The 25,722-nt window shown below is 39.8% G+C and overlaps 1 protein-coding gene across 2 annotated transcripts in view; it reads right to left on the reverse strand.

The window, feature by feature from the left end:
* The window catches only part of CHCHD3 (coiled-coil-helix-coiled-coil-helix domain containing 3), a 266,047-nt gene that overhangs the window by 47,617 nt on the left and 192,708 nt on the right, over nucleotides 1-25,722 (reverse strand). For both annotated transcript variants that reach the window (XM_025854801.2, XM_025854800.2), the window contains exon 6: nucleotides 3,801-3,871. In XM_025854801.2, coding sequence (XP_025710586.1) covers nucleotides 3,801-3,871 — 71 coding nt within the window. The remainder of the gene's footprint in view (nucleotides 1-3,800; nucleotides 3,872-25,722) is intronic.

The following is a 25,722-nucleotide window of genomic DNA, read 5'->3' on the forward strand; positions in this document are numbered from 1 at the left end:
ATGTGACTGGTGTTTATCATGTGTAGCTTCAAATGCTCTTAGCTTTCTTTCTCTTTACAGTGATTTTGTGTGACCCCCATAAGGTGTATATCGGCCTTGAAACTGCAATTTAAAAAGCTTCCAACTCCTGTAACCAAGATGCACCCAAATGAAATCTTCCATCAGATAAAATTAAATCCTCCTCAAAGTCCTTCTGAGCCTGTTGTCTAAGGGGGACTGCTGAGATCAGCTCTGTCATGAAATGAAAAGGATATAGTACACTGCCTTGCAAAAGATTAAAGCTGCCATGATTACCTGGGATGCCCAAATCTGTAAGGAGAAACAAAGTTCCACTGAGTAATTTCAGGGCCTAAAAGATGGTAAGTATCTCTTAGAGCCAAGGCACTATTATTTCCTAGGTGTGAAGCTAAGAACCTCACTACAAATCAAAAACACAATATTCTAGGAAGCTCGGTCTAGCAGATAGTACTGGAAAAAAAAATAATATAATAATAATATAATGAAAACCACTCTCTTGAAAAGCTAGCTCTTAAAACTCCCTCATAGTATGTAAAAACCTGGAGTTTTGTTTGTACTACATTTAATCAAACTGCAAATTCTGAGGGCAGAGTCCCCAAGACTGTCTTCACCCTGACATCATCTGCCAGGTTCAAAGGGTTCCCAAAACCACTCTTAACCTTTAATAATTTGCTAAAAGGACTCACAGAACTCACAGAAAGCTATTAAACTCACAGTTATGGTTTATTATGGGAAATGATATGGAAAACCAGCCAAATGAAGAGACATATAGGACAAAGTCTGGGAGAGTTCCAGATGCAAAGTTTCCACTGTCCTCAAGATGTTCTACTCTCCTGGCAGCAACCTGTGATAATATGCACAGAGTATTATCAACTGGGGAAGCCTACCCAAATTCCAGTGTCCAGGGTTTCACTGGTATATGGGCTTGTTTGACAAGCTGCCCATGTGGCTGAATTCAATCTCTGGTACCACTTCCCTGGAGGCTGGGCTGATACCACATGGCTCAAAGGGCCTAATCAAGACTAATGAGACACTTCCATCACTCAGGAAATTCCAAGGGGTGAGAGGTTACCTCTCCCAGAAGATGAGCATAAAGACTAGACCTCTCTTTGGGAAAGGCCAAATTCTCTACCACACCAGGTTAGAGCAGAATTAAGAAAGAATACTATCTTCTAAAGGTAAGAGAGAATGAAGCTGCTGAGGCTCTGATTAAAACGAAGTCTAACCTACAGAGCCATGTTGTCTTGGAGAAAGTCAGTCAGCAGGACCTTTAGTTTTGAGTTCCATGTACCCTCTCATTTGCCAGCAGGTTAGCCCAGGCTGAATGACATGGCAGGTGCACAGGCTTTCAGAAGAGTGATTCTTTTCATCTCAAACCAGACTTAACTCTATAAAAATCCAGCTTCCACCAATTTTCCAATCTGCTAAACTTCTATTTCTGTTTCTCCCTGGCCCCTCTATCCAAGTGTTATGGGCTGCATTGGGCTCCCCCTCTCCCAAATTCATATGTTGAAGACCTAATGACTGGTATCAGAAAGTATATTTGGACAGAGGGCTCTCAAAGAGATCATTAAATTAAAATGAAGTCATCAAGGTGAGCCCTAATCCAATGGGATTCCTAGGAAAAAGGGATTAAGACGCAGATGCAGAGAGGCAGACATTGTGAAGACAGGGAGAAGACGGCCCCCCGCAAGCCAAGCAGAGTGGCCTCGGGGGAAGCCAACCCTGCTGGCACCCTGATCGCAGACTGCCAGCCTCCAGAATTGCGAGAAAATCAATCTCTGTTAGACCACTCAGACTGCAGGACTTTGTTAGGCAGCCCTAGCCAGCGAATACACCAGTCATTCGCTAATTCCTACCTAATCTCTCAATGATTTGTTTGCACCCATCTCTTTCTTTTCTCTGTGGCTTACAGAGTCCTCTCATCTATGTAGTACTACTGCTAACTGTTCCTCATGCCTCCAAATCAAATGCCTCACCTCCACTGTCAGATTACTGTTACTCAAGGAGCACAGAAATCAGGGCATTTACCTGGTCAAAGACCTTCCAAAAACTTCTTGCTAAATGAAGACCAACTTTTTAGCCCAATAGTTAATGATGACCTCTACTGACCTTTCCAACTTCGTCTTGCACGAGAGTCCCTCTGAGTCAAACCACTGATCTGAACTAATTTCTCACCCACCAACTAAAGAGTATGATTTTCCTTCTGAATACTTTTCCTTTCCATCTACTCAGTACTCCTCTTCTAGCCTCAACTAAATTAGTATCTTCTTTAGGAGAATGTCACAGATCATTCTAGTCAGAACTGACCTCCTTTGATTTACCTTAACCAATTTTTTTTTTTAAAGATTTTATTTATTTATTTGAGAGAGAGAGAATGAGAGATAGAGAGCACGAGAGGGAAGAGGGTCAGAGGGAGAAGCAGACTCCCTGCTGAGCAGGGAGCCCGATGTGGGACTCGATCCCGGGACTCCAGGATCATGACCTGAGCTGAAGGCAGTCGCTTAACCAACTGAGCCACCCAGGCACCCTGATTTACCTTAAAATTTAGGTATTTGAATAGCTGTCCTCTTACAATGAAGAAATACCCAAGGTGCCTAGTCAAAAATTCTCATGGTACAAAGACAAAAAAGTTAACAAATATTACTTTATCATTAGGGAGAAAGATAAACATATAACTTAAAAATTATGTATATAGAACACCTCTTAAAATCAAGTCCATATCCAATTTTATATCTAAATACTTAAGATAGCATGTTAATCTTTAAGAGTGAGATCTGTGGCCCTTTCTCAGAAGGTCTTTCCCTGCTGCCCCTAAAAAGAGAATTCACTAACAAAGACTGGAGGTCTGTTTAAATATACCTCAAACCATCTTTAAATTAAAAAAAAAAAAAATCTTTTTTTTAAAAACATCAACATTAAAAGAACACTAATATCCATTACCACACAAATTGCACCATAGCAAAAAGTAATAACATTACACCTTAGGTTTAATCATTTTATCAAATGCTTATAAACATGCACCAAGAAGGAGGTCAGAGCCCAGTGCGATCTTTCAACAAATCCTGTCACAATACCTTTTTTTGCTTCACTAATTTGCACATGTGCTACTAACAGGGGTTACACAATAGAACTATTTATACTCTCAGGAAAATTCTGAATGATGTCTTCTCACCTATCCTGAGAACTGGCAGCAAAGGGAAAGTACAGGGCTATGGGTCATGGACACGTTGATCCATCAATTACAGAACATTCATTTAAACATTCCAAGGATTAACAGAGGCAGCAATTTCACATCACCTTCATAATCAAGGGCAAGGTAAAGTCTGTGATTTAAATGCTTTCAAGGTACATGTGAAGAAATGAAAACAGCTTAAACAGGAGAAGAGTGGATAGTCAAATTTGGACATGCCCGTCATTTTATTACATAAAAGTGAATGGTCTCTATGTTTCCGTTATTAATAGCAATTTCCTATCACCTTCATAATCAAGGGCATCCTATCTTATGTAGTATGATTACAAATTAAAATTCTATTACCACTGCTTTCAATTTTCCCTTAACTTCATAAAATTGAGTTGCAAACAAGCTTTCATCAAAGGTTCTTTCCTTGTGTTTGAATTCCACTAATGGCAGATAACGTGGATACACCTCAACTGCCCAAACACACTTCCAAGTATTCCAGAGGGCTATACAACAAACTATCTTCTGTGCAAAAAGCAATAAAGTTGTACTTGCATCTTGTCAAGAACAGTAAATAATTATAATAGTGTTAAAAACTTACTTGAACTTTGCTTCCACTTCTTCAGCAGCTTTCTGATATTGTTCAGTGGTGACTTTGTAGAATTCTGAGCTCTGTGGACAAAGATTGATAGTAGAGTTTTCACTGTCCAAGAGGACAAAATGTGTGCAGGGCTTACAATTACAAAAAATACATAAAATCTTTGTTCAGCCATTCAAGCAAGAGGACAAAGATTTCTTGCATAAGTGGCATAGCAACTTCTAAAAATGCATGTAAAGGTGTCCATTTAAATAATAGTATGTCTGCTGGCATACAAGTTATAATTAAAATAAACTTTCATGGTTAAAATGCATCATTATTTGATCCATGAGAACATTCTTAACATATTTTGCCTACTATTCCAGTGTTCTACCTAGGATATTCAAGGTTCTTTTTTTTTTTTTTAACACGGTATTTTTGTCCTTGAGATGGATTCTTTATGGATTAGAATGTGTTCTATCACCTCCCTATGACAGCAAGAGCATCAACATTTATAACATATTAATCAGTAAGAACAGAGGACGGATTTAGGTAATTTTTACACCAAAAAAAAAAAAATGTTTCCACTATTACATAAATGAACATAAATCAAGTTGCAATAGGAAGTTAATGCCTTTCCTGAGGCAGAAAAATTTAGAACTGTCTATTCTGGCTGGCTACTTTGAAACCTCTCTTACTGCAGGGGGTAGCCTAAATGACCCCAGGAACCTTTAGACTCAATGAAATATCCTGCAAAATGTGTCCCAGTACAAAAGAACGCTACACAATACAGTGGTCTACTGTGCACCTTCAATCCCTAATCACTCAGATTTCACATGCATGACTTGGGGTAGTTTATTTTTTAATAAATCATTGTTGGTTGAGGAGAAAATGAAAATGAAATCCTCTTCACATCAGTGACCCCTTTGCATTTAACAATCTGGGTTGCCCAATGACAGTCACATCCTGGTTTGCTGGATGTAGATAAAATCAATAGGTATGTGATTAGACAGCAGACTCAGGGTGGCTGGAGCAGTGGACAGGTCACCATTTGAGATGATGAATGGCTCTCTATCAACCTAGAGTCCCCTACGATGCTAACATTTACTATAATCTTATTTGGGCTGCGATTTATCTTTCTTGCACCTGATCAATAAAGATGAACAGAACAGTTGTAAGGATCGATTGTAATTTTTTATCATTTTCAAGCACGAAGGTGCATTTTTGACAGGAAGACAATATTCTAAGTATACTCCTCCTGCATTTCTTAAAATTACAATTTGAGTGACCAACTTCATCAGTCTATATGCCGAGGTTTTTTTAATTAATCTGTAGGTCTCTTACCAAAAGGCCATTTGTCTTCTCAGATATTTTAACTTGAGATTGTGTCACAACTTCCTTTCAGTTTTACTTGTAAGATTTGTCTTTCCATGAAAATACACACCAGTCACAACATGATCTTTTGCAATGTTTGATTTAAGCTTTTTTGTGAACCCTTCTAACAAAGAGGCAGTAAAAAGGCAGTTACTAATCTACCAGTAACACTGATGAGAAACTCCCCATATTACTATGATAAACTGTCAAGTGGACACTATGTTACTGAATTACCTATTAAAATTCTCGTGAAGCAATAACATCTTGATTAATACTTTCAATTATTTTAAGCATTGAAACTAATGTCCAGACAGAGCCAGGACTAAGTTGAAAGATCTGCTTTCTGGTTCTGTTCTGTGACCCTGAGCAAGTCCTCCAAACTCCCTCAGCTTCCTTTCCACTGTTCCTAACCTGTAAAATATGGATGATACTAGCCCTGCCTATCTCTGCCAAAGCGGCTACAGAAATCCAACAAGATGGACACCAGAGCAGTGAAACCTGTTAAGTGCTTTTGCAGAGTAAGAGCAACAATGTACGAATACCCAGTATTTATTTATTCTCCTGCTGGCAAGCATATTGAAAATAAAATAGTCTTGGAGGAAAAAACTAATTTCGGCAAAACTAATTCTGGGTACAAATTCAAAATAATCAAAGGCAAATGGTAAGCTTTTTTTTTTTTTTTAAGATTTTATTTATCTACTTGACACAGAGAGAGAGACAGCTAGAGAGGGAACACAAGCAGGGGGAGCAGGAGAGAGAGAAGCTGGCTCCCCGCTGAGCAGGGAGTCTGATGCGGGGCTCAATCCCAGGACTCTGGGATCATGGCCTGAGCCGAAGGCAAAGGCTTAACGACTGAGCCACCCAGGTGCCCCAATAGTAAGCTTTCTAACAAAAATGATGCACAAAAGAGTTCTGTCATACTATAAGTTAGTGAGCTCCCCTCTGCTTTGTAATGCCAAATGCAGGTAAAATTATTACTAATTTTGTTGAAGTCTCCCTAGGATATTAAACACATATACACACAAAAAAACCATGTACCTGTGTTGTCCGCAATCTTAGCTTTTAACTTCTCAAGTTAAAGTTTTAGGCTTTATTTATGCCCTGTATTTCCACCTCAGTAGCCAGATTCCCACATTGTATAAGTCTTTCTAACAAAGAAAGAGCTCCAGGAGGCAACAACATATAACAACTAAGGGAATAAACACAAATATGCCCAAGATTTGTATGTAGACAGTGTTTAATTCACGTTAATTATTTACTTATTTATTCAACAAAATTAGATACTTATCCCAATAATGTTCACCTTGGGGAAACAGATAGTCAAGAAGCTTTCCATCTGATGTAAGAGTAAAGAAAAATACTCATAAGGAAAGGTCACAAATACTGAGTTAAAAGTTGTGGAGAGTGTTACTGGAGCTCAGAAACAGTAATTTTGGTCTCAATTCTGGTCTCAGAAAATACTTTTAAAAATCAACAACCATAAATAAAAAAACATTCTCAATACGCTTGCCAGCAGGAGATTGAATAAATACTGGGTATTCGTACAGTGGAAATCTACATAGTGATGAAAAAGAATGAATTAGACATACATGTGGAGCAAAAAAAACAGCAAGTTCTAGATATGATATCACAGAGTGTAATTTATGTCGTTTGGAAAAATGCAAAATAACAAAATAGGATTCTTAAATAGCAAATTCCACTGATTATCTCCAAGTGGTAGCAGTTTGGTGGTGGCAATAGGAGATGAAGGGGCAGAATAACACAAAGAAAGGAAACACAGTGGGTCTTCACTGCCTTGCTATATTTCTTAAAATGAAGTGTTCTAAAATGAAGTGTATACAGCTATTTATTACACTGGTTATAATATTCTGTAATATATACAAAAATTGTATTATTCTCCTCTATTGCCCCAAAGGAGCTAATTAACAACAACAAATGATTTAATATAGCCAGAAAACAGAAGTATGTGCAGGGGGATATGTGCTGAAGAGGTTGGCTTAGTCAAGATTTTGTAATGCTAAGCTACTGCAGAATGTCCACACATTACCAAATAAAAGTATTTTTTCAATTTCTATTGTGAAATAATTTTGGATTTACAGAAAAGGGGCAAAAATAGTGGAAAGTTTCTGAGGCGCCTGGGTGCCTGAGTTGGTTAAGTGTCCAACTCTTGATTTCAGCTCAGGTAGTGATATCAGGGTCGGGAGATGGAGCCCCATGTTGGGCTCCATGCTCAGCACAGAGTCGGCTTGAGATTCTCCCTCTCTCCCTCAGCCCCTCTCCCTGCTCATATAAATGAATAAAATCTTTTAAAAAAAAATAGTGGAAACTTTCGGTCTATCTTCATCCTCGTTCCTTTCATGTCAACATCTCAGATAATCACAGTACAATCACCAAAATGAGTAAGTTAACAATGCTACATTACATTACTAGTAACAAGGAGTAACTAAATTGCAGACTTTATTTGGATTTCTCCGGTTCTTCTACAAACGTTCTTTTTCTATTTCAGGACCCAATCCAGAATGTCATATTGCATTTAACTGTTATAGCTCCTCAGGCTCCTCTTCTCTGTGACAGTTCCTCAGCCTCCCCTTGTCTTTTATGACACCTTGACACTCCTGAGGAACACCAGTTGGATATTTTGTAGAATGGTAATTTGGGCTTATCTAACGTTTTCTCATTATTAGATTGATGTTATTATGCATTACTGAGACAAATACCACAGAAGCAATGGGCCCTTCTTCAAGCTGGACCCCAAACTACTCCCCAGACTCTGGCTTCACAGCTGCCTACCAATGCTGCAACGTTGTCCACAGCTCTCTGTACTTCGATGAGCGAGTCACAGCAGAGCCACATACCAATGACAGCTCCATCCCGGTAAAACAGCACATGTTACTTTACCCCAACAGTTCTCTCACATCTGTAAGATGGGGAGGGTCACAGAAGTGGCCTAATAAAAATCTCTGGGAGATTAACTATGATCATTCATGTAAAGTTCTTTGAAAAGTACCTAGGGCTATATATGGTAAGCATTACAGGAATGTTACCTATTATCTTTATAAATTATTTGAAGAATAAAAAAAAGTATACAGTGTTGGGTAATTTTTTTCAAAAGCCATTTTAATAAAAATTTAATCTTTAAAAAACAAAAAACTTTTCTTCCTTTAAACCAATCATCACTGAACTTTGCTTACACAGCTCATCTGTTCTATTTTTCTGTTCCTTAAGATAAATCAGAAATGTGAAGACTGTGGCTGGGCAGTACTAAGAATGTTAATGACTATGAAAAAACTATATATATATATATACACACACACATATAGAGAGAGAGAGAGAGAGAGAGAGAGAGAGACGGTGCCACTAACCAGCCCATATTAAAAAAAAAAAAAAATCAAACCAATAATTTTTGACCTTCTCACCAATGAAATCCAATGAACCAAATTAAATAGTAAAAGTACTTTTTAATGCCAGGACCTCCCAGGGTCTTAATTCTTACTATGCATTGTAAAAATCCAAGATGAGAAATACCATTCATGATGAATCCCAAACTGATTTCCCATGGAATCTTTTCATTCTGGAGCATCCTGAGAGAACAGAACCCCTCAAATGTTTCATGAGAAACGCTGGATTAAAGACAAGTGGACAACCACTATTTCAATCCTGTACTTCTTTGCATGCAATTTTTCTCTTCTCAGAGCAACATTTTCTTATGGGTTACTTTTAAAACTAGTGTTCAAAAGAGTAGCAGTTGGCAATATTGGAAAATGATTCCAGAACTGATGGTATCCCTTTCCTGAAGTGCTAATAAAAAAAGAGCAGGCTATTATCTTGAATTTTAAAAAGTTGAGATGAGGGCGCCTGGGCGCCTCAGTTGGTTAAACATCTGCCTTCAGCTCAGGCCATGATCCCAGGGCCCTGCTCCTTGATCAGCGGAGAGTCGCCTTGTCCCTCTCCCTCTACCCCTTCCCGCGCCCCTGCCTGTGTTCTCTCTCACTCTCTCAATTAAAAAAAAAAAAAAGGAAAAGAAAAAAGTTGAGATGAATTCCTTAAAGAAATCTATTGCTGTACCTCTCTCCTGTTCCCTCAGAGCCCTGTGGCAGACCTCAAAACGAGGCACCATTTTTTCCTCTTTTCCCCTGGGTGAGGCGACCTTGCAAGTTTCTCTATCGTGAAAGGGTGGAGTCTATTTCTCCACCCCTTCAATCTGGGCTATGCTTCTGACTTGCTCCGACCAACAGGATGTGACAGGAGCAACAACGTGCCACTTAACAAACAGAAGCCTCTCTCTTGGAACCCTGCCTAGTGCTACATAAATAAGCCCAGGCTAAAGTAGGAGAGACTATAAGTCACTCCAGCTGAGGCCATCCTAGGCCCAGCCAAACCTCAGCCAACTCAGGATAAGTGAGGCCAGCCAAATCCAGAAGTAGTGCCCAGATGGGTGACCTGCAGAACCATGAGGTAAATAAATGGGGGTTGTTCTAAGCCAGAGTTTGGGGTAGTTGGTTATACAGGAAAAGCTAACTGATTTATGCCCTTCATCTGTGTTCTCATAAGCACCATGGACTTTTATCAAAGCACTTAACACATGGTACTGACCATGTGTTTAGTACCATGTGTTTACATGTGGTCTCTCCAACGAGTCCATATGATCCCTCGAGGCAAGTATCTCATCCCACTCATCATTATACTTAGAGCACTCGGCACAGCGTATGATACACAAAACTTACTGAAATAATGTTAGAGTGACACCATTCATTCTAAACTTCATTCCAAAGTTGACTTTTATTTAAAACAGGCTGGGAGAGAAAGTCTAAGGTAAATGAAATAATATAACATGGGCAAAATGGAATACTACATTTATTACATGTCTCTTTCACAAACTGACCAACATTGCAGTCTGCTATGCCACAAAAAAAGGGATGTGGGTATCACCTAGGATCGTGTTCAAGTACAATGACAGTACACTGGTAGCAGTTCAAGCGACACACAGGTAAGGGGCTTATTTTCCTCAGGTAAGAAGGAGTCTGGATGCTGGAAACCCACAGCTGATGTCGGTGCCGAGGGTACTATCCAATGCCTAGGCCCTTTTCTTTCTATTCCTTCGCAGCCACCCTCAGCATCGGCTTGTGTCCCCTGAGTCTCGGGCTAGCTACTGCACCTCCACTTCTCATGCCCACGTTCTCAGGAAGGAAGAGGAAGGAGGCAGAGAAGGGAAGAGGAGCTCTCTCCAGAGATCTGCACTCCCATCTCAGTGGCCAGAATTAGAGACCACACACAACCCTGGATGCAAGTGTTTTGTTTTCTCACTTCTACAGTAAGAGAAAGCAGGAGCTTGGAATTAGTGTTTATTGAGCCAATTTATCATACCTGCCACAGACAGCTGAAGTGACAGCACAAAATCATGCACAAAACAGTGTGGTTGACTTTGGATACAAGTATTCCAGTATTTCTTTTCAGCCACTCTTAAAAATCCAAAATTGGGGCTTGGGGGGTGGGACTTACCCATCTGGTATTCTAATACCCAAGAACCAAGATTTTAGACAGTATAGGAGGGAAATGGGAATCCACAAGAGTGGGCATCATTCCCAATTTTGGGGGCGTTGGCCATGGCCCATGTTTTTCAATGTGTGATACTGCCATTTTCCACTTTCAGAAAGTCTCCCTTTAAAAGTGTATTTTAAAATGCACATGCACAGACACACATTACTGCTACATTCGAAAAGTGTCTGTTTGCAAGTTCTAAATTAGATCAAAAGAAAACATGCACACACAGTATTCTGGCAGTATTTTCTCAGGTTCCGAATCTTATTTCTGTTCTATTATAACATGTTCATACCTGCGGTATACAAGAAATGAACAAATCAAAAAGGTCACAAGAAAAATTTGTTAACTAGCTCTTGTCAGTTCTTTTACAAAATGCTTCATATGATTTGGGCACAACTATATAACACATCACACTGAGGTATAATTTAAATTCTGGTAACCTTATACTATTTCTCAGAGGAGAGTTACACTCCTACTCACTGTCCATTCAAAGATGATGGCAACTCTGCAGACGTTTAGCAACAGTGAATGGGAGAAGGACCAAGTCTGACCTTAGAATGTGAGCAGACTGGCTGAAGGTGTGGCTCTACTCTTTCAAATATGATCTATAATTACTGCTCACAATTGTAGGTCTCTATCACTCCTACAACCCACCCAAACACAAGTGTTACTCTACCTGGCTAGCTTTCTTAAACAAAGGTCTAGTGTGTACATGCACCAGTGAAAGCCTTCCTATTGACCGACAATGTCAATATGAGCATTCCTATGTTAAGCAGCTAGATTCAAAACAGATTTCCACTTCTTGTTAGAACAGTTGTCCAGGAACTATGTTATAATATGTAATCAGCTAGATGCAGGTAAGTGTGTTTCCCCCAAGATGAAACTAAGCATTTGGGGATGTGATTTAATGCTGCAAATGCAGCATGGTTACAATTCCAGGCACAGAAGCCCTGAAACAGTCATCTACTGAATGGCTTCAGGTGGCCAAAAAAGAGTTCATACTTCCTCAACCCATCTTGTCTTTTTTACAGACTCACACAGAATCAAGAGACTGACTGCAATATACCTAAATTTTTAGCACAACAATTTCAAGAACTATAGAATTTTTAGAAATAAAAAAACCACTAACGGTCTAAATTTATCTAGTGGTTTTAGTATTTATCCTGACAAACCTTCTATCAGAAAACCTAATGGTTCATTTGAATTCTGCCTTCTGTGTGTTCCTGTATATGCTGACGTCTGTTACAGATGGGAAGAAGAGCAGTGGAAGGAATTTGATCATAATCAGTGAAAAAAGTGACCCTTGAATAAAGAACTTGGCATCTTAAAGACTCTTTCATTATTGGCACTTCTTAAACCCATGGCCTTGAGTCCACTGTCTATCTACTCTCTCCTTTCATCCCTTTCCCTCCCCCTAACCTTCTGCTCTAGAGAATGCCTTTTAAATAAATACACTGCCTATTTAAATAGCTTGCAAATTGCCAACACTGGTTCAAATGCATGGTATATCAGATTCAGTATTCTGTTTCTAAGAGGTACACCAAGGAATGGATTTGGTTATTTAAACTGGACCTCACTTTTTAACATCTAAGAACAAGGACCTTATCTTTGGGGTGACTGTATCAATGGGACATTGTAGGTTCAGCACTTGGCATAGAGCCTGGCTTCTCCTCATTCTCCCATCAGAATACCACTCCCGCCAACAACCCTTAGCCCCCTAGCTAATCCCATCAGAGCCTCGGCTCCATTAAATTACCTGCATGACTCCACAACCTGAAGAATGAGCATCAAGTGGTTGGGTTTAATGCTGGTTTGTGCAAGCGATAAACTCCTGAAGAGCTATCCTAAGTAGCCCTATGTTTCTGCTAATAACCTTCTGGGTACCTGTGTAAGTGTATCTTAATTATTCTCCACCCTATTTTTTTTTTCAAATTCATATCACTAGTGATTATAATAAATTACTAATTTAGCAGTTTCAAACAAATCAGAAGTTCTGACTATTAAGTTCTATGATAAAGGCAAATGAGGATTCCCTGCAGGAAAGCCCATCAGTAAATTATCCCACCATTTCTCCCTCCTACTTAGATAAACTAGATATATGGTCAACCAAACTACAATTTACAGGTTGCTTCTAGTTAGGCTGGGCTGTAAGCAGAATTGTATGGGAATTCCAGGTAGGCTGCTTAAAGAGAGCCGACCTCAGTTAGCAAAGAATCTTTTCAGTCCTTTTGCCTTTTCTCCTTTTTCCAGTCTGCGAGGTAGATGGGATGGCCAGAGCTCCAGCAGACATCCTGGAATACAAACTGACCCTGGAGAGGGAAAACCCTGAGCCAGGAAGCTGGAGCGAAGCAGTAGGTGCCTGGGGCCCTAAGGACAACATGTCAGCCCTCGACTGCCCACCTCTAGACTTTTATTAAATAAAATAAACTTCTAATTGAAGCCATTCCACCTTCATGATACACAGAGTCACAATAACCCAGAATAGACCTTCCTTAAGCCCTGATAGGTTTGCTTTTCGTGCACCTCACAAATGACTTTCATAAAGTCAAGTGCAAAGACACAACAGGAGCACCTCTGTCATCTGCAGAAATGGTTTGCTTCCACTTGTCAGAAATCTGTTTCCATCTGCCTCTCTCCTTTTCTGACAAAGGACAGGAAGAATTGAAAAATTTTAACACCATGTTTAACGGTAGCATCAAATCTTACTGTCTCGAAGAAGCCACATTTCATGAAAACACCATTGTCTCCCAGGCACCCTGGCAAAGTTAATGAATCCCTTCTGTACCTTCATTCTCCTTCCATCTATACTGTTTCTCATGTAAAGCAAAGAGCTATTCAGGGCTGCTCCTGGCATTTCTAGTTTTATCCCAGGCACTTTAGAAACTTCACTAATTAGAGTCTCAGGTTTTTCTTTCCTGATTTAGTTGTCTAATTAGAATAGAAATTGTAGATTCATTGACAGCCATGCCACTACATGAGTTATATTACGTATATATGAGTTATATTATCTCATGCCTCAGTTTCTTCATCTGGGCAATTTAAATAAACAGCTGTAGCAAACATTCACTTGGTATTCTACATTTCCTTCATCTGTTCATCTCTTCAATTCTACAAATACTGGAGATTTGGGTCAGACACATGGCCAGGAATTTGGAATATAATGCAGAGCAAACAGGGGGCTGGCCCTGCTTCTAGGGAGCTCATGACATACAGAAGGAGACAGACATAAATTCAAAAATCACACCAATATATGTATATGTATAATTAACAGGGAATTACAGCGCCACAGGATCACTATATAGTTTTTTTTTTTATTTCTAGGAAGTAGTTTTTCTAATGAGTCTCTAAAGCCCTATTTTTTTCCTAAAGGAGCTAACTACCCCTCATACGCAGTTCTTAAGTTGTGTTTTTATTTCCTTTTAATTTCTCTCGCTGTTTCTGTCAGATGATTCAAGGTTCAGAGCAGAATTCTCTCCACCTGTAAAACTTTCTTCTAACCTCTTTAGAAATAAGGGAAATCTACTGGTACTGATATGGATGGAAAGAGGTCTCTGTAGTAGGAAAAAGTTGTGAAGTAACTTGAATAGTAAATTTTCTAAACTGGTGAGTCTACATACATGCATACACACAAACCTTGAAAGAGTCTGCAAGAAATACTTGTCACCCATGGAAAGGGGACATGAGGAGGAGATACTTTTCCTTCTTATTTAATAGACTTCTGTAACAACTTAAATTTTTACCATGGGATTGTATCATTTTATAAGAAAATTAACCATGCCACAATTTCCAACAGGCATTACACCTAAATTTGTATCATGCTAGAAAAGTAACTAATCTAGATATTTTTGGGAAAGTGACTCCCTGATCCCTTCCTGCCTTTAACCATGGTTATGAGACTCCCCATTTACCCTACATAGAAGGTTATGCATTTTTCTATTATCCTTTTCTACAATAATGTCGATAAAAGGTCTTAAAATCTTCCTACTGTGTGTCGCTCTTCTGAGAGAAAACCATACCCCCCCTTCCACACTCACCTTTGAGACTTCTGAATTACATACCTGACACCTTTCTATTTCTGACAGAGCTGTGCGTTTCACTGTTCCTTTGACAATGGTGAGACGAAGCAATTTCACAGTTATCAGAAGGGTTATCACGAGAATTTACCACGATGTCTTGCAAGCCCCACACAGAAACTTTTAAATCACTGCATGTTTCCAGCACAGGGACCTCTGGTTCTCTTGCCAACCGTGTAACAGGACACTGTCAATTTGCCAGGTCCTAAGTCTTGTGAAGGGCTCCCTGAGGTGACGCTACAGGGCACACTGAACAGCACACCCACCAGACAGCTCTCTAGAGAAGGCGTTGCTGTTCGACTGCAACACATCACAGGCATGCATTCCATTTTACCCTAACTGGTCTCATATCATCTCCTGTAGAAAGGAACTCTAGAAATCAAACTCTCTTGTACTTGCTCAGCACACGCACTGGCAACACACATGCTCAGTGTTCTCTTGAAAACCATGGGCTAAGAAGAAAGCTGGAAACAATAATCCTTATGGTAGAGAAGCAGGCAAACATGAGCTTCTTCACCATCAATTCCGCTGCGTTCTTTATTCATTCCCAATTTTATATCAATAATCTGAAAAATGGACAACATGTGCTCCCCTTGATGAACTGGCTCACCCATTTCACCTTCTCTTCTAGCCCTCTGACAGGCCAACCTACAAATCATAAAAAAGAGCTTATTTTTCAACAATAAGCTAATGTGGGCCAAGCCCGCAACGGTGGGTCTACCGATGGGAGGGTGAAGACCTCTTTAAAGGCTAGTGGAGAGAGAAACAGAAATGGACTCATTACACTAAACAAAGAATATAATTGCCTTTGGTTCCATAAGCCATTGCAGCCTCCAAGAGCCCCTCATCACAATGCGAATGCCATGGGAGGAGGTAAGCTGGCATCCAACCCCATGTTCCTCAAATGTGTACAGTCCATCCTTCTGATTGCAAATAGGATTATATTAATCATACAAACATAGAACAGAAAATACAAATTCTAAAGATCCTCAAAGAGATGAGAAGACCTTCTGAGATTACTTCCTTGGAATCCAGGTTGAGAAACTCTGAGCTAACCCATTTACTACCCTTTAGCTTACTCTAAGGTGACTTCCTCAGAGGGACTCCTAACCAAACAGGTGGGGGCAAGACTAGTGCTTCCCAAGACAAAAAGAAAAGCACGCAGACTGAAAACTGAATCCCTGGGAGGGAGGAGGAGTGTCAGGAGACCAAGGGGTCCTGACTCAACAGGCTGGAGAGGCCAAGACAGAGTCTGCCTTCTTCCCACTTTCGCCTAGAACCTCAATTGTTTAAAAATATGATAGAGGCCAACACCAGTAACTCATTATGATCCAGAAAACCTAGTCAAGAAAGCCTTTCCTGAACACTGAGCAAACCCTCGAGCTTGCTTTCACAGACACGATAGTGTTGGTCTCTTTGCTCCTCTGGCACCAGCTGAACAGCAGCCCCCAAGTGAATCAAATCTTTGCTAGAGGTAATATCCTTCCGACAGCACATAAAAATAAGCAGCTCACATAAAATGGAGAGTGCCACAGACAAGCTCAGAATCCCAGACTGAGCATGTCTTCGAGTGAGTAAGAGAAGATTCTGACTGACCTTGGCAGAGTTATGACTAAAAGCCTTAATTGAGGGTGCCCCCAAGAGCAGATGGGGCAAAGCATTCCAAAGCTTAAAAGATAATTTCATCATTATGCTTAGAAAGCTACTCGTCACCTCTGAGATTTACTCATTAAGGAGCTGGGGTGCTCACCCTCTGATGCATACATCTCACACCCGTACTCAATAGTCGGGGCATGGTGCAGGTAAGGGGCAGGGAATGGCTATCCACAGCAGTTTCTCACTTGTGGATCAATTTTTGTCCCTGGCATTGTACATTATCAGAGGCCTAGAAGAAAAACTATGCAAAACCCAACCAAAGCCAACATTGCAGAAATAATTTTATTATATTCTAAGTAAGACTTTTCACCTAAGAGAAAATGCCATTTTTCAAAAATCTCCTCATTGAAAAAAAAGTCTAGAGTACAGGTTTTTGCCACATACAATTCTCTGAAAGTAGCATCTGATAGGTTATAGGAGAATTTGTGAGACAAAGATTGGTAAAATCATTTCACTTTATGCTTATCAAGTTAGCTGGGTTTTTTGTTTGCTTTTCGTTTTGTTTATACAGATGTATGATGCTGATGAGCATATGAAGAAATGGGCTCCCCTTGTAATTTGCTAGTGTGAGTATAAATTGGTACAATTTACAGCAACATGTCTCAAATGACTTTGACTCGGCTTCATTTCCAGAAATATCTGAAAAAATATGGGTGTGTATAAAAATTTAGCTAAAATTTTTTTCATCACAGAGCTTATAATACTGAAAAATGAAAAGCAACTTAAACATTCAACCACAGAGAACAGCTAAAATAAGTAACAGATCACCTATACAATGGAAGGGTAGGAGTTGCTTCAGCTTGCTTCAATCCTGAAGATGGAAAAAGGAGAGAAGAAATATTTAAATTCCTTTAAGTTTTGGTCCTTGGTGAATAGACTGAAGAGTACAGACAGTTTTACAACAATTTCTTACAATGTTCCAAACTGTACCAGCTCTCTTCCGGAGCGAGAAAATGAAAACAAAAAGCTAGCATTTTCAAAAGCTACACACAGTATGCATCCATCCATGAGGCCAATACAGATGAGATGGTATGAGTTAATTTTAAAAGAGAGGCAAAACCTATTTTAAATTACAAAGGTCAAAACCCTATTTATTCCTGGTGTCCCTGAAATTCTTCTACCATTTGTTAGGTGGGTGAACGTTTATTTTTTTAATAAGAAATATTTACTGGCAACCATCTCCTAAGAGCAAAATGCTAGTAGATGAGGGAAATATTTCTTCTTCTTCTTCTTCTTCTTTTTTTTTTTAAAGGGTAGTTATCTGATTCTAATGTTTATAAATCTACAGGGATGTGATATTCATTATGAAAAGTCCCTGGAAAGAGAAGAGGCTCTGGGGATCCCACCTTTACAAAATACAATCCCATCACAGCAACAGCTAAAACTGCAGGGAGGCTGGTGGGGATCTGGACCCCCACCCACCCCCACAACAGCAAATATGGTGATATAAATGATTATTTGTATCAATGGATTTTATAATGAAAACCAGCTAAAGAAGAAGCAAAGTGAGAGGCTAGGCCTTCATTTTACCTACCAGGAATGGTATGCTTAACTAAAGTTACATACTTGCTTGACATCCCAAAGGCAGTAAGTATTATAACCAAATCAGCCCAGGTCTGATGCTCTAAGTACAGGCTGTAACTTAAGTCTTCAGATTTAAAAATATCGTAGCCTCTTTCATAGAAAGGAATAGATGGTATTCTGTAAGTACTTGACAAACTCATGATTTTCTTTGACCACAGAGGTATTATATTTCTTTAAGTCGTGTAAGATTGAACTGCGGTACCCAAGTAAAATAAGATCCCATGCAGATGGAACACCTATCTCAAGTTTTAATTTCCTTTCATCCATTTTGAGCCCAAACTCAGTTGTTAATAATAACAGTGACATGGTTCTCTCAAGTGCTGGCAACACTTATAAAGCTTCGCAGGTGAACAGAAAACTCAGTCTTAATTTAAGGGTTAAAATCTCTGATATGAAAAGGAGAAAGATTTCACAAGTGGCAAAGGGATCACCTATCCATTTCAAAGACATGTTTATCTTTTTGTATTTCAAAGGAAAGGCCTTTTGAAAGATCTGGCAGAGAAATATGCATGTGAATAGAAGCACATTGAAAAGTCTTAGCTTTCAGGTATAATGGCTCTGCCTTAGAAAGGGCTGTGCAGGATTCCTCCATCTCGAAGGCACATTTCATTCGCTGCCAAGTACACAAGGTCCCTGTAGTATCGCTTCTGTCCAGCTTTTATCTGATGACTCATTAACATTTTCCTTCATTACAGGGCCTAAATCCTACTACTATACTTAAAACTTTCACTCTTCAGCTGCAGAGATGCATTCATTCATGTGGGACTAAAACAGGCCAGAATGTGTCTTATTTGTTTAAAAAAAAAAAAAAAAGCCAGCGGGGGTGGGGAAGTGAGGGAGGAAAGTGGAGGGAGGGTAAGATGGGGAAGAAACGATAATTATGGAAGAGCCAGCAAGCAGATTTGATAGTCTTCTTCTAGAAATATTCATGAAAATCTGTTCTTGAAAACTGCTGGTATTTAGTAGCCAATCTTTTCCACATGACTTTACTGAGAAATGTTCTTAGAAAGTTCACACAAAGGGGTGATAACAAAATGCATGTCATCAAATGATCTTTTGGTCTGGCATGGAGTCATTCCTCCCATCTTCAGTGCGGACTGCAACTCCTTTCAAGGCCTATCTCAGTCGCTCTGTCTTAATCACACTGTGCCTTCTGCCTCCTACAAGTCCTTCCAAACACCACAAGCAAGAAAGCAGCTATCCACCAGGGACAAAGCATCCTGCATTCTGTTAGTTTCCACAAAGGCAGACCCTAGGGATTTAGAGAGTTGATGTCTACAAAAGCACCTTAAAGAACAGCATATTCACCCACAGTAAAGTAAGTTCTGGTGAAATCCCTGTGATCTGAACACATCTCAAGGGAAAGAGACTGGTTCTTTACTTTTGAAAAAGGTCTTGATTAAAAAGACAAATGCGAAATATAAATGTAATCTGGAGTAAGCCATGTGAATGAGGCCCTGAAATCATTGCTTTTCCTAGCACACACTCACAGAAATTATAGAAGCAAAGAAAGTCTGCAATAACCAGGCTGAGTTTGAATTGCTCAGCGTGACCCAAATGTAACCAAATCCATCAGCAGCCAGATGTAAATGGCCTTGTGCTAGGCTGATTCTCTGCCTGGTGAAAGCCCTCTCTCCAACTAGAGGACAAGTTATTAAGAACCCGGTTGTCATCTTAGATTGGATAGATCATTTGTTTCCCCGAATTCTTTTTCTCATCATTTACTCATTACACGCCTCCTCCTGATATAAGTAGACATTTATTAGCTTCTGCATTTATTGCATTGGCAAACAGAAACATTCTGCTGCATTTCCTGGGGGGTTCACTCATTTATCTATTGGATAAGAGACTGAAGTTTTCTACAGGGTAGAAAAATTAAAATATCAGTCAGGTTGACAGCGAGGAAAATGAGGGTCTCTCTGCAACAAGAAGCCTTCTTGAGCTTTTGGTTTAGTGAGGAGCTGCAATGTTATTTCACCAAACTAGTGCTTCATATATAACTAAAACTGTGGGCTATTAGCTAGTGAACTAATATTCCAAATGAGTGATACACATGGTACCCAGTAAAGTATCTGAGATGCAAAGCTAATTGCTATTTTAAACAGAAAATGTAACAAAATGCTTTCAAAGATCCTTTTCCATAAGAAACCAGGGAGAGATCACTGCCTTACTGAAGCAATGGAAATACAGCAAGAATCACAGGATTTAAAGCTGTAAGGGACCTTCCAGGTTATGGAATCCTTTTCCAAGAATCTTCTTTATGGCATCCCTGACCTGTGATCGTTCTCATTCTGCCTAAAACACTGGTGGCAACAGGAAGACTGTCATGCCCACAAAGCAGCTTATTTGAGAGCTGTAGACCTCTGGTTGACAGGGGGTCACCTCCTAAAAGTGGCCTGAATGAATGCATGTGACCTTGGGCAAGCCATTCAACCTCTCTGGGCCTCGGGGTCTTTGTTTTAAAAACTAAGTTACCCTTATGTTGAAAGAACCAGAGCTGAAGGAGGTGAAGTCACTTAGGGGCACAACTGACTCATTCCAGCCAAAAGACTATCTGATTCAGCAGGGTGTGGGATCCCGCACTGTTGTGTGGGGCGGTGTCACACCATAAGCAGGGCTACCACGCTGGTCTTGAACTCTCTATGCTGAGACACAGCCATTCTAATCAGGACATGGGAGCTCTTTTAGAGTATGGCGGTCTTCAACTCTTTATCCATTTCTTCTTCATTCTTTTTTCCTCTTTTCTTTTTGGCTTCACTTCCCTTGAACCAACTTTTGTTATACACCTTTCATTCTTGACAAAAAGGAGAAACCATAACACAAAGGAAAATTCCATTTGAAGCTGGCAGCCACTAACACAACCCCTCAAGCAGCTGGCCTATGCCAGCCGTGCCCTGATCTCCCTGATTCTGATACCAACTTTCTGGGGTTTAGCTCTCTGCTGAAGAAAGCATGAATAGCCTAGTATTGTGCCAGCACTGATTACACACAGAAAATGGATTTTTAGTGTTCTGCCCACTTAAGAGTTTGTATGTTAGAGAACACCAGCCTTCCTGATACAATATTGCTCAAATCGGGGCGCCTGGGTGGCTCAGTCGTTAAGCGTCTGCCTTCGGCTCAGGTCATGATCCCAGGGTCCTGGGATCGAGCCCCGCATCGGGCTCCCTGCTCTGCGGGAAGCCTGCTTCTCCCTCTCCCACTCCTCCTGCTTGTGTTCCCTCCGTCTCTGTCTCTGTCTCTCTGTCAAATAAATAAATAAATAAATCTTTTAAAAATATATATTGCTCAAGTCCCACCGAATCATTTTGGGGACAAGAAAGAATATAAATGCTCGTAAGAATATTCTCTTTACAAATCAGTAACATCTTTTAGGCAAGTGTTCATATAGCCATTTTTCCTAAATAGCTCTTAGGTCAGATGAGGAAAGCAACCTGGATAACGACCCTGCTCTGTGCACTGATATTTACACTGTGACGCTGATGAGCAGTTGCACTGGTACCATGGAGCCTCAGTTTACCGACTGGAAGAGATTCTCACTCATTACTACAAAAGCCTTAGTTGAACTCACGGGCAGGAAGTAATGCAGCAATGTACCTGATAGCTTCATTAAAAGCCCCCTTACATGTTCAACCATGGCTTAGAAGCCTGGGGAACACAGCAATATAACTTTCCAAAGATCAGTTCATGTCCTCCCTCCCAAAAGAGTTAATGTCAACATAAAGCTATAGGATACTTCATTAAAAATAAAAAATTATACCTGCACTATAATGACCTAGATGCTAGAGTCTCCCTTAGTTGTGGTAACTTTGATATAAACAGCTTGGATAAAAAGCAGTAGAGGCTCTTTAGAGGAGTTCACAGTTTGAGTTCCTACATATTCCATTACATGACACAAGAAAATAAATAAGATTATTCAATTCAGTTTCAGCATTTATTTTTATCCAAGTAAAATTCTTCCTGAACATGTCCTTAACTTGTAAATCCCTTACGAAAACACTAATTCAAAGGGATACATGCACCCCCTATGTTTACTGCAGCATTATTTATAATAGCCAAGATACTGAAGCACCCCAAGTGTCCACTCACTGATGAATGGATAAAGAAGATGTGGTGTATATATACACAATGGAAATATTACTCAGCTATAAAAAAGGATGAAATCTTGCCATTTGCAACAACATGGATGGATCCAGAGAGTACAATGCTAAGTGAAATGTCAGTCAGAGAAAGACAAATACCATGATTTCACTCATACGTGGAATTTAAGAAACAAAACAAAGAAAAAAAAAAAAGACAAACCAAGAAACAGACTCTTAACTATAGAGAACAAACTGATGGTTACCAGAGGGGAGTTGAGCAGGGGCATGGGAGAATCAGGTGATACGAATTAAATAGTACACTTATCACAATGAGCAGAGTAATGTATGGAACTGTTGAATCACTACACCTGGAACTAATACAAGACTGTATGTTAACTATACTGGAATCAAAATAAAATAAAGATAAATTCTTTCAAATGCTTCACGAGATGTAAGGAACTACAGGAGGGACACAAAGATCACCACCACACAAACTCCGTCCTCAACTAAGAATCTGCCAGAGAGTTTACCTAAATTAATAGTAATATTTAACATCCACTGATATAAACCTATGTGCCAGGCACTGTGATACGTGCTTTATATTGTTGTCTAATTTAAACCATACAACACTACTCCATTAGTTTGGTATTATAATCTCTATTTTCCAGAGGAGGAAACTGAGGCCCAAAGAAGTTGAATAATTAACAGATTGTGTGAGCTTGTCAGTGGCACAACCAGAAAAGAATCCAAGCAGGCTGGCTCCAGGGATGATATTCTTAACAGCTCTACTGTAGTGATTTCCAAATAGCTATATAAAAACTGAAGTGCCTTATGTAAAGAGATCACATCTGGACAGAAGGATCAGAAAGCTTCACGTGGGAGGTAGCATTTAGCCTCTAATTAAATCCTATTTCTTGCCTCAATCTACTACTAGATATTTAAGCTATTAGACTAAAAAATTCCTAATTATATATTTCACTTAGCTTTAAAATGGGAGGAGTGATATGTCAATTGTAATTACAAACAAAAGCAGATACAGGTGCTAAGTGATTGTGATGCTTCTGTGGATATCCAGACACTTGTTTTTAAATCTCTACATCACAAACTGAAGGTTAAAAACAAAAACAAAAAACAAACAAACAAAAAAACCCCAGAAAAATAATCATAGGAAAACTGGTTAACAAGCCAATGAACATGCAACTTTTCTGACATAGAAATTATAACGGTCAAAACTTGTTTTCACTCTATACAAATTAAACTCCTAAGCTATATACTATATGGCCTTGAACTAAATTTTGACTAGTCAGACTTTTCTAATAGAAAATCTCTTAATAATCTTTTGCTTTTGGGGCGCCTGGGTGGCTCAGTCATTAAGTATCTGCCTTCAGCTCATGTCATGATCCTAGGGTCTTGGGATCAAGCCCTGCATCGGGCTCCCTGTTCCGTGGGAAGTCTGCTTCTCCCTCTCCCACTCCCCCTGCTTGTGTTCCTCTCTTGCTGTCTCTCTGTCAAAAAATAAATAAAAACCTTAAAAAAAAATACTTTTGCTTTTTTCTTGTCCAACTTCTCATTCCCTCCATGAGGATAGGGAACCACCTCCTTGTATAAATCAGCACAAATCCTATACTATCCCACACCATCCAAAATACCCTGCACCACCCAATTCCTATGGAAGACTCCCTCCGCCAGACGCTGTCCTCTCCAAAGAGTTACCCATCAGTTCAGGCCCCAAGGTTTGGTTCACAGTCCTCCTTCCTTCTGGGTCTCTAGGGGAGCTCCTCCTGCCTCATGGATCTAAAATTTCACCCAGTTGACAAATTTGTATGTCTAGCCCAGACCTTACCCCCGATGACATACTCACTGGTCCAAATATTTTGCTGACAGCTCAACCGGCTATCACAAAAGCACCCCAAAATTAAATGGATAAAAACACAATTTGTGATTTGTGCCCTACAGTCATTTTCTTGTTTCAATGAACCAACTTATCCCTCCTGGTCTTCCAAGGCTCAGTAAATGGTTCTTCCTTAGCCCAGATGATGAAGCTGCAAACACAGGAATCCCCCTTCTTTCCTCATCTTATATCCAGTATATCATACCATGTGTTCTCACTCCCTACTTCCAGGCCAGACTTGCCTCCTTTCTTCTTATTTAACAGGCAGGTAATGGGTTTGGATTTTATTCTAAGAGCAGTGGGGAAGCAAACAAGGTTTTTTAAGCAAAGAAATGATATAATCTAACTCAAGTTCTTAAAAGATCACTGTAGCTCATGGTGGGTGGGGCAGATAATGGAGTTAAGATGACAAGGGATGACCAGAGTTTAGGTGAGAAATGATGGAGGCTTGGTCTTTGTTGGTAATAGAATTAGAAAGCAGACAAAACTGAGGTGTATTCTGGAAGAAGATAAACAGAACATTTTCATATTCAAAAGGAGAGCATGTGAGGAAAACTAAGAATCAATACTGTGTCATAGGTCTTTAGTTGCAACCCTTGAATAGATAATGGTGCCACTTCCTGAAAAGGAAGGAACCTAGAGGAAGTCTGGTATCCAGAACACCTCAGAACCTCTCTATGTCTGCTATTCTGAGAGGGAGAAAGGGAGGGGGAGGGCGTGCATGTGTGTGATTCTACTTGCCCAGCACTTGACCTTTTTTTTTAATTTTTAAGACTTCACTTATTTGAGACAGAGAGAGAGCATGAGAGAGACAGCATGAGCGGGAGGTAGGGGCAGAGGGAGAGGGAAGGGGAGAAGCAGACTCTTCGCTGAGCAGGGAGCCTGACACAGGGCTTGATCCCAGGAACCTGGGATCATGACCTGAGCAGAAGGCAGATGCTTAACTGAGTGAGCCACCCAGGTGCCCCTACACTCTTCCTCTACAGACTGTTCTTGCTCTTCCTCTTAATTGCTTCATTCTCAGACCACATCATCTGAAACAGAACCTGTCCAATCTATTTTCTCTCACAGTATCCTCATTAACTGTACTTTATCTATTGTCTAATTTTCTGGCTTTTGTGCCCTCTTACTGGTCACCCACTCACTAGACTATGAGCTCCATGGGGGCAAGTAATAAGTCTTTCATAGTTATTCCTGCTTCCTGTGTACCTAGCGCAGATCCTGGCACATAACTGCAACTCAATAAACATCTGCTCAATCAATTATCCTCAAGAATTTCTGGGGAGAGAAAAAAAATATTCCTAAAAGACAGGTTGACAAACTGTTCCCACACAGGGCCAAAGAGTAAATATTTTAAGTTTGAGGGCTACATACACAGGCTCTAGCAACTACTCAACTCTGTTGGAGCATTAGACTAGCCATAGAGAATATAAACCAAAGAGTGTGGCTGTGTCCAATGAAACTATATTTATAAAGATCATATTGTGAATTTCATAAAATTTGTGTGTCATGAAATTATTCTTCTGATTTCTTTTCAACCATTTAAAAATCTAATAAGCATTCTTAACATGTGGGCCATAGTTTGCGGAAGCCTGGTCTATCCAAAATTCACACATCTAGTGTCAAGGAAGGAGAGAGTGAGGAAATGTTGGACAAGGTGATTGGTGTAACTTCCACTGAAGAATTTCCACTGTAAAATAATCCCTGTATTCACGTACCTGCTACCCTCCCACTAGCCTACTGGCTCC

Source organism: Callorhinus ursinus, unplaced genomic scaffold, assembly GCF_003265705.2.
Source record: "Callorhinus ursinus isolate GAN/ISIS: 27379988/994484 unplaced genomic scaffold, GSC_fseal_2.0 scaffold12, whole genome shotgun sequence".
Lineage (NCBI taxonomy): Eukaryota > Metazoa > Chordata > Mammalia > Carnivora > Otariidae > Callorhinus > Callorhinus ursinus.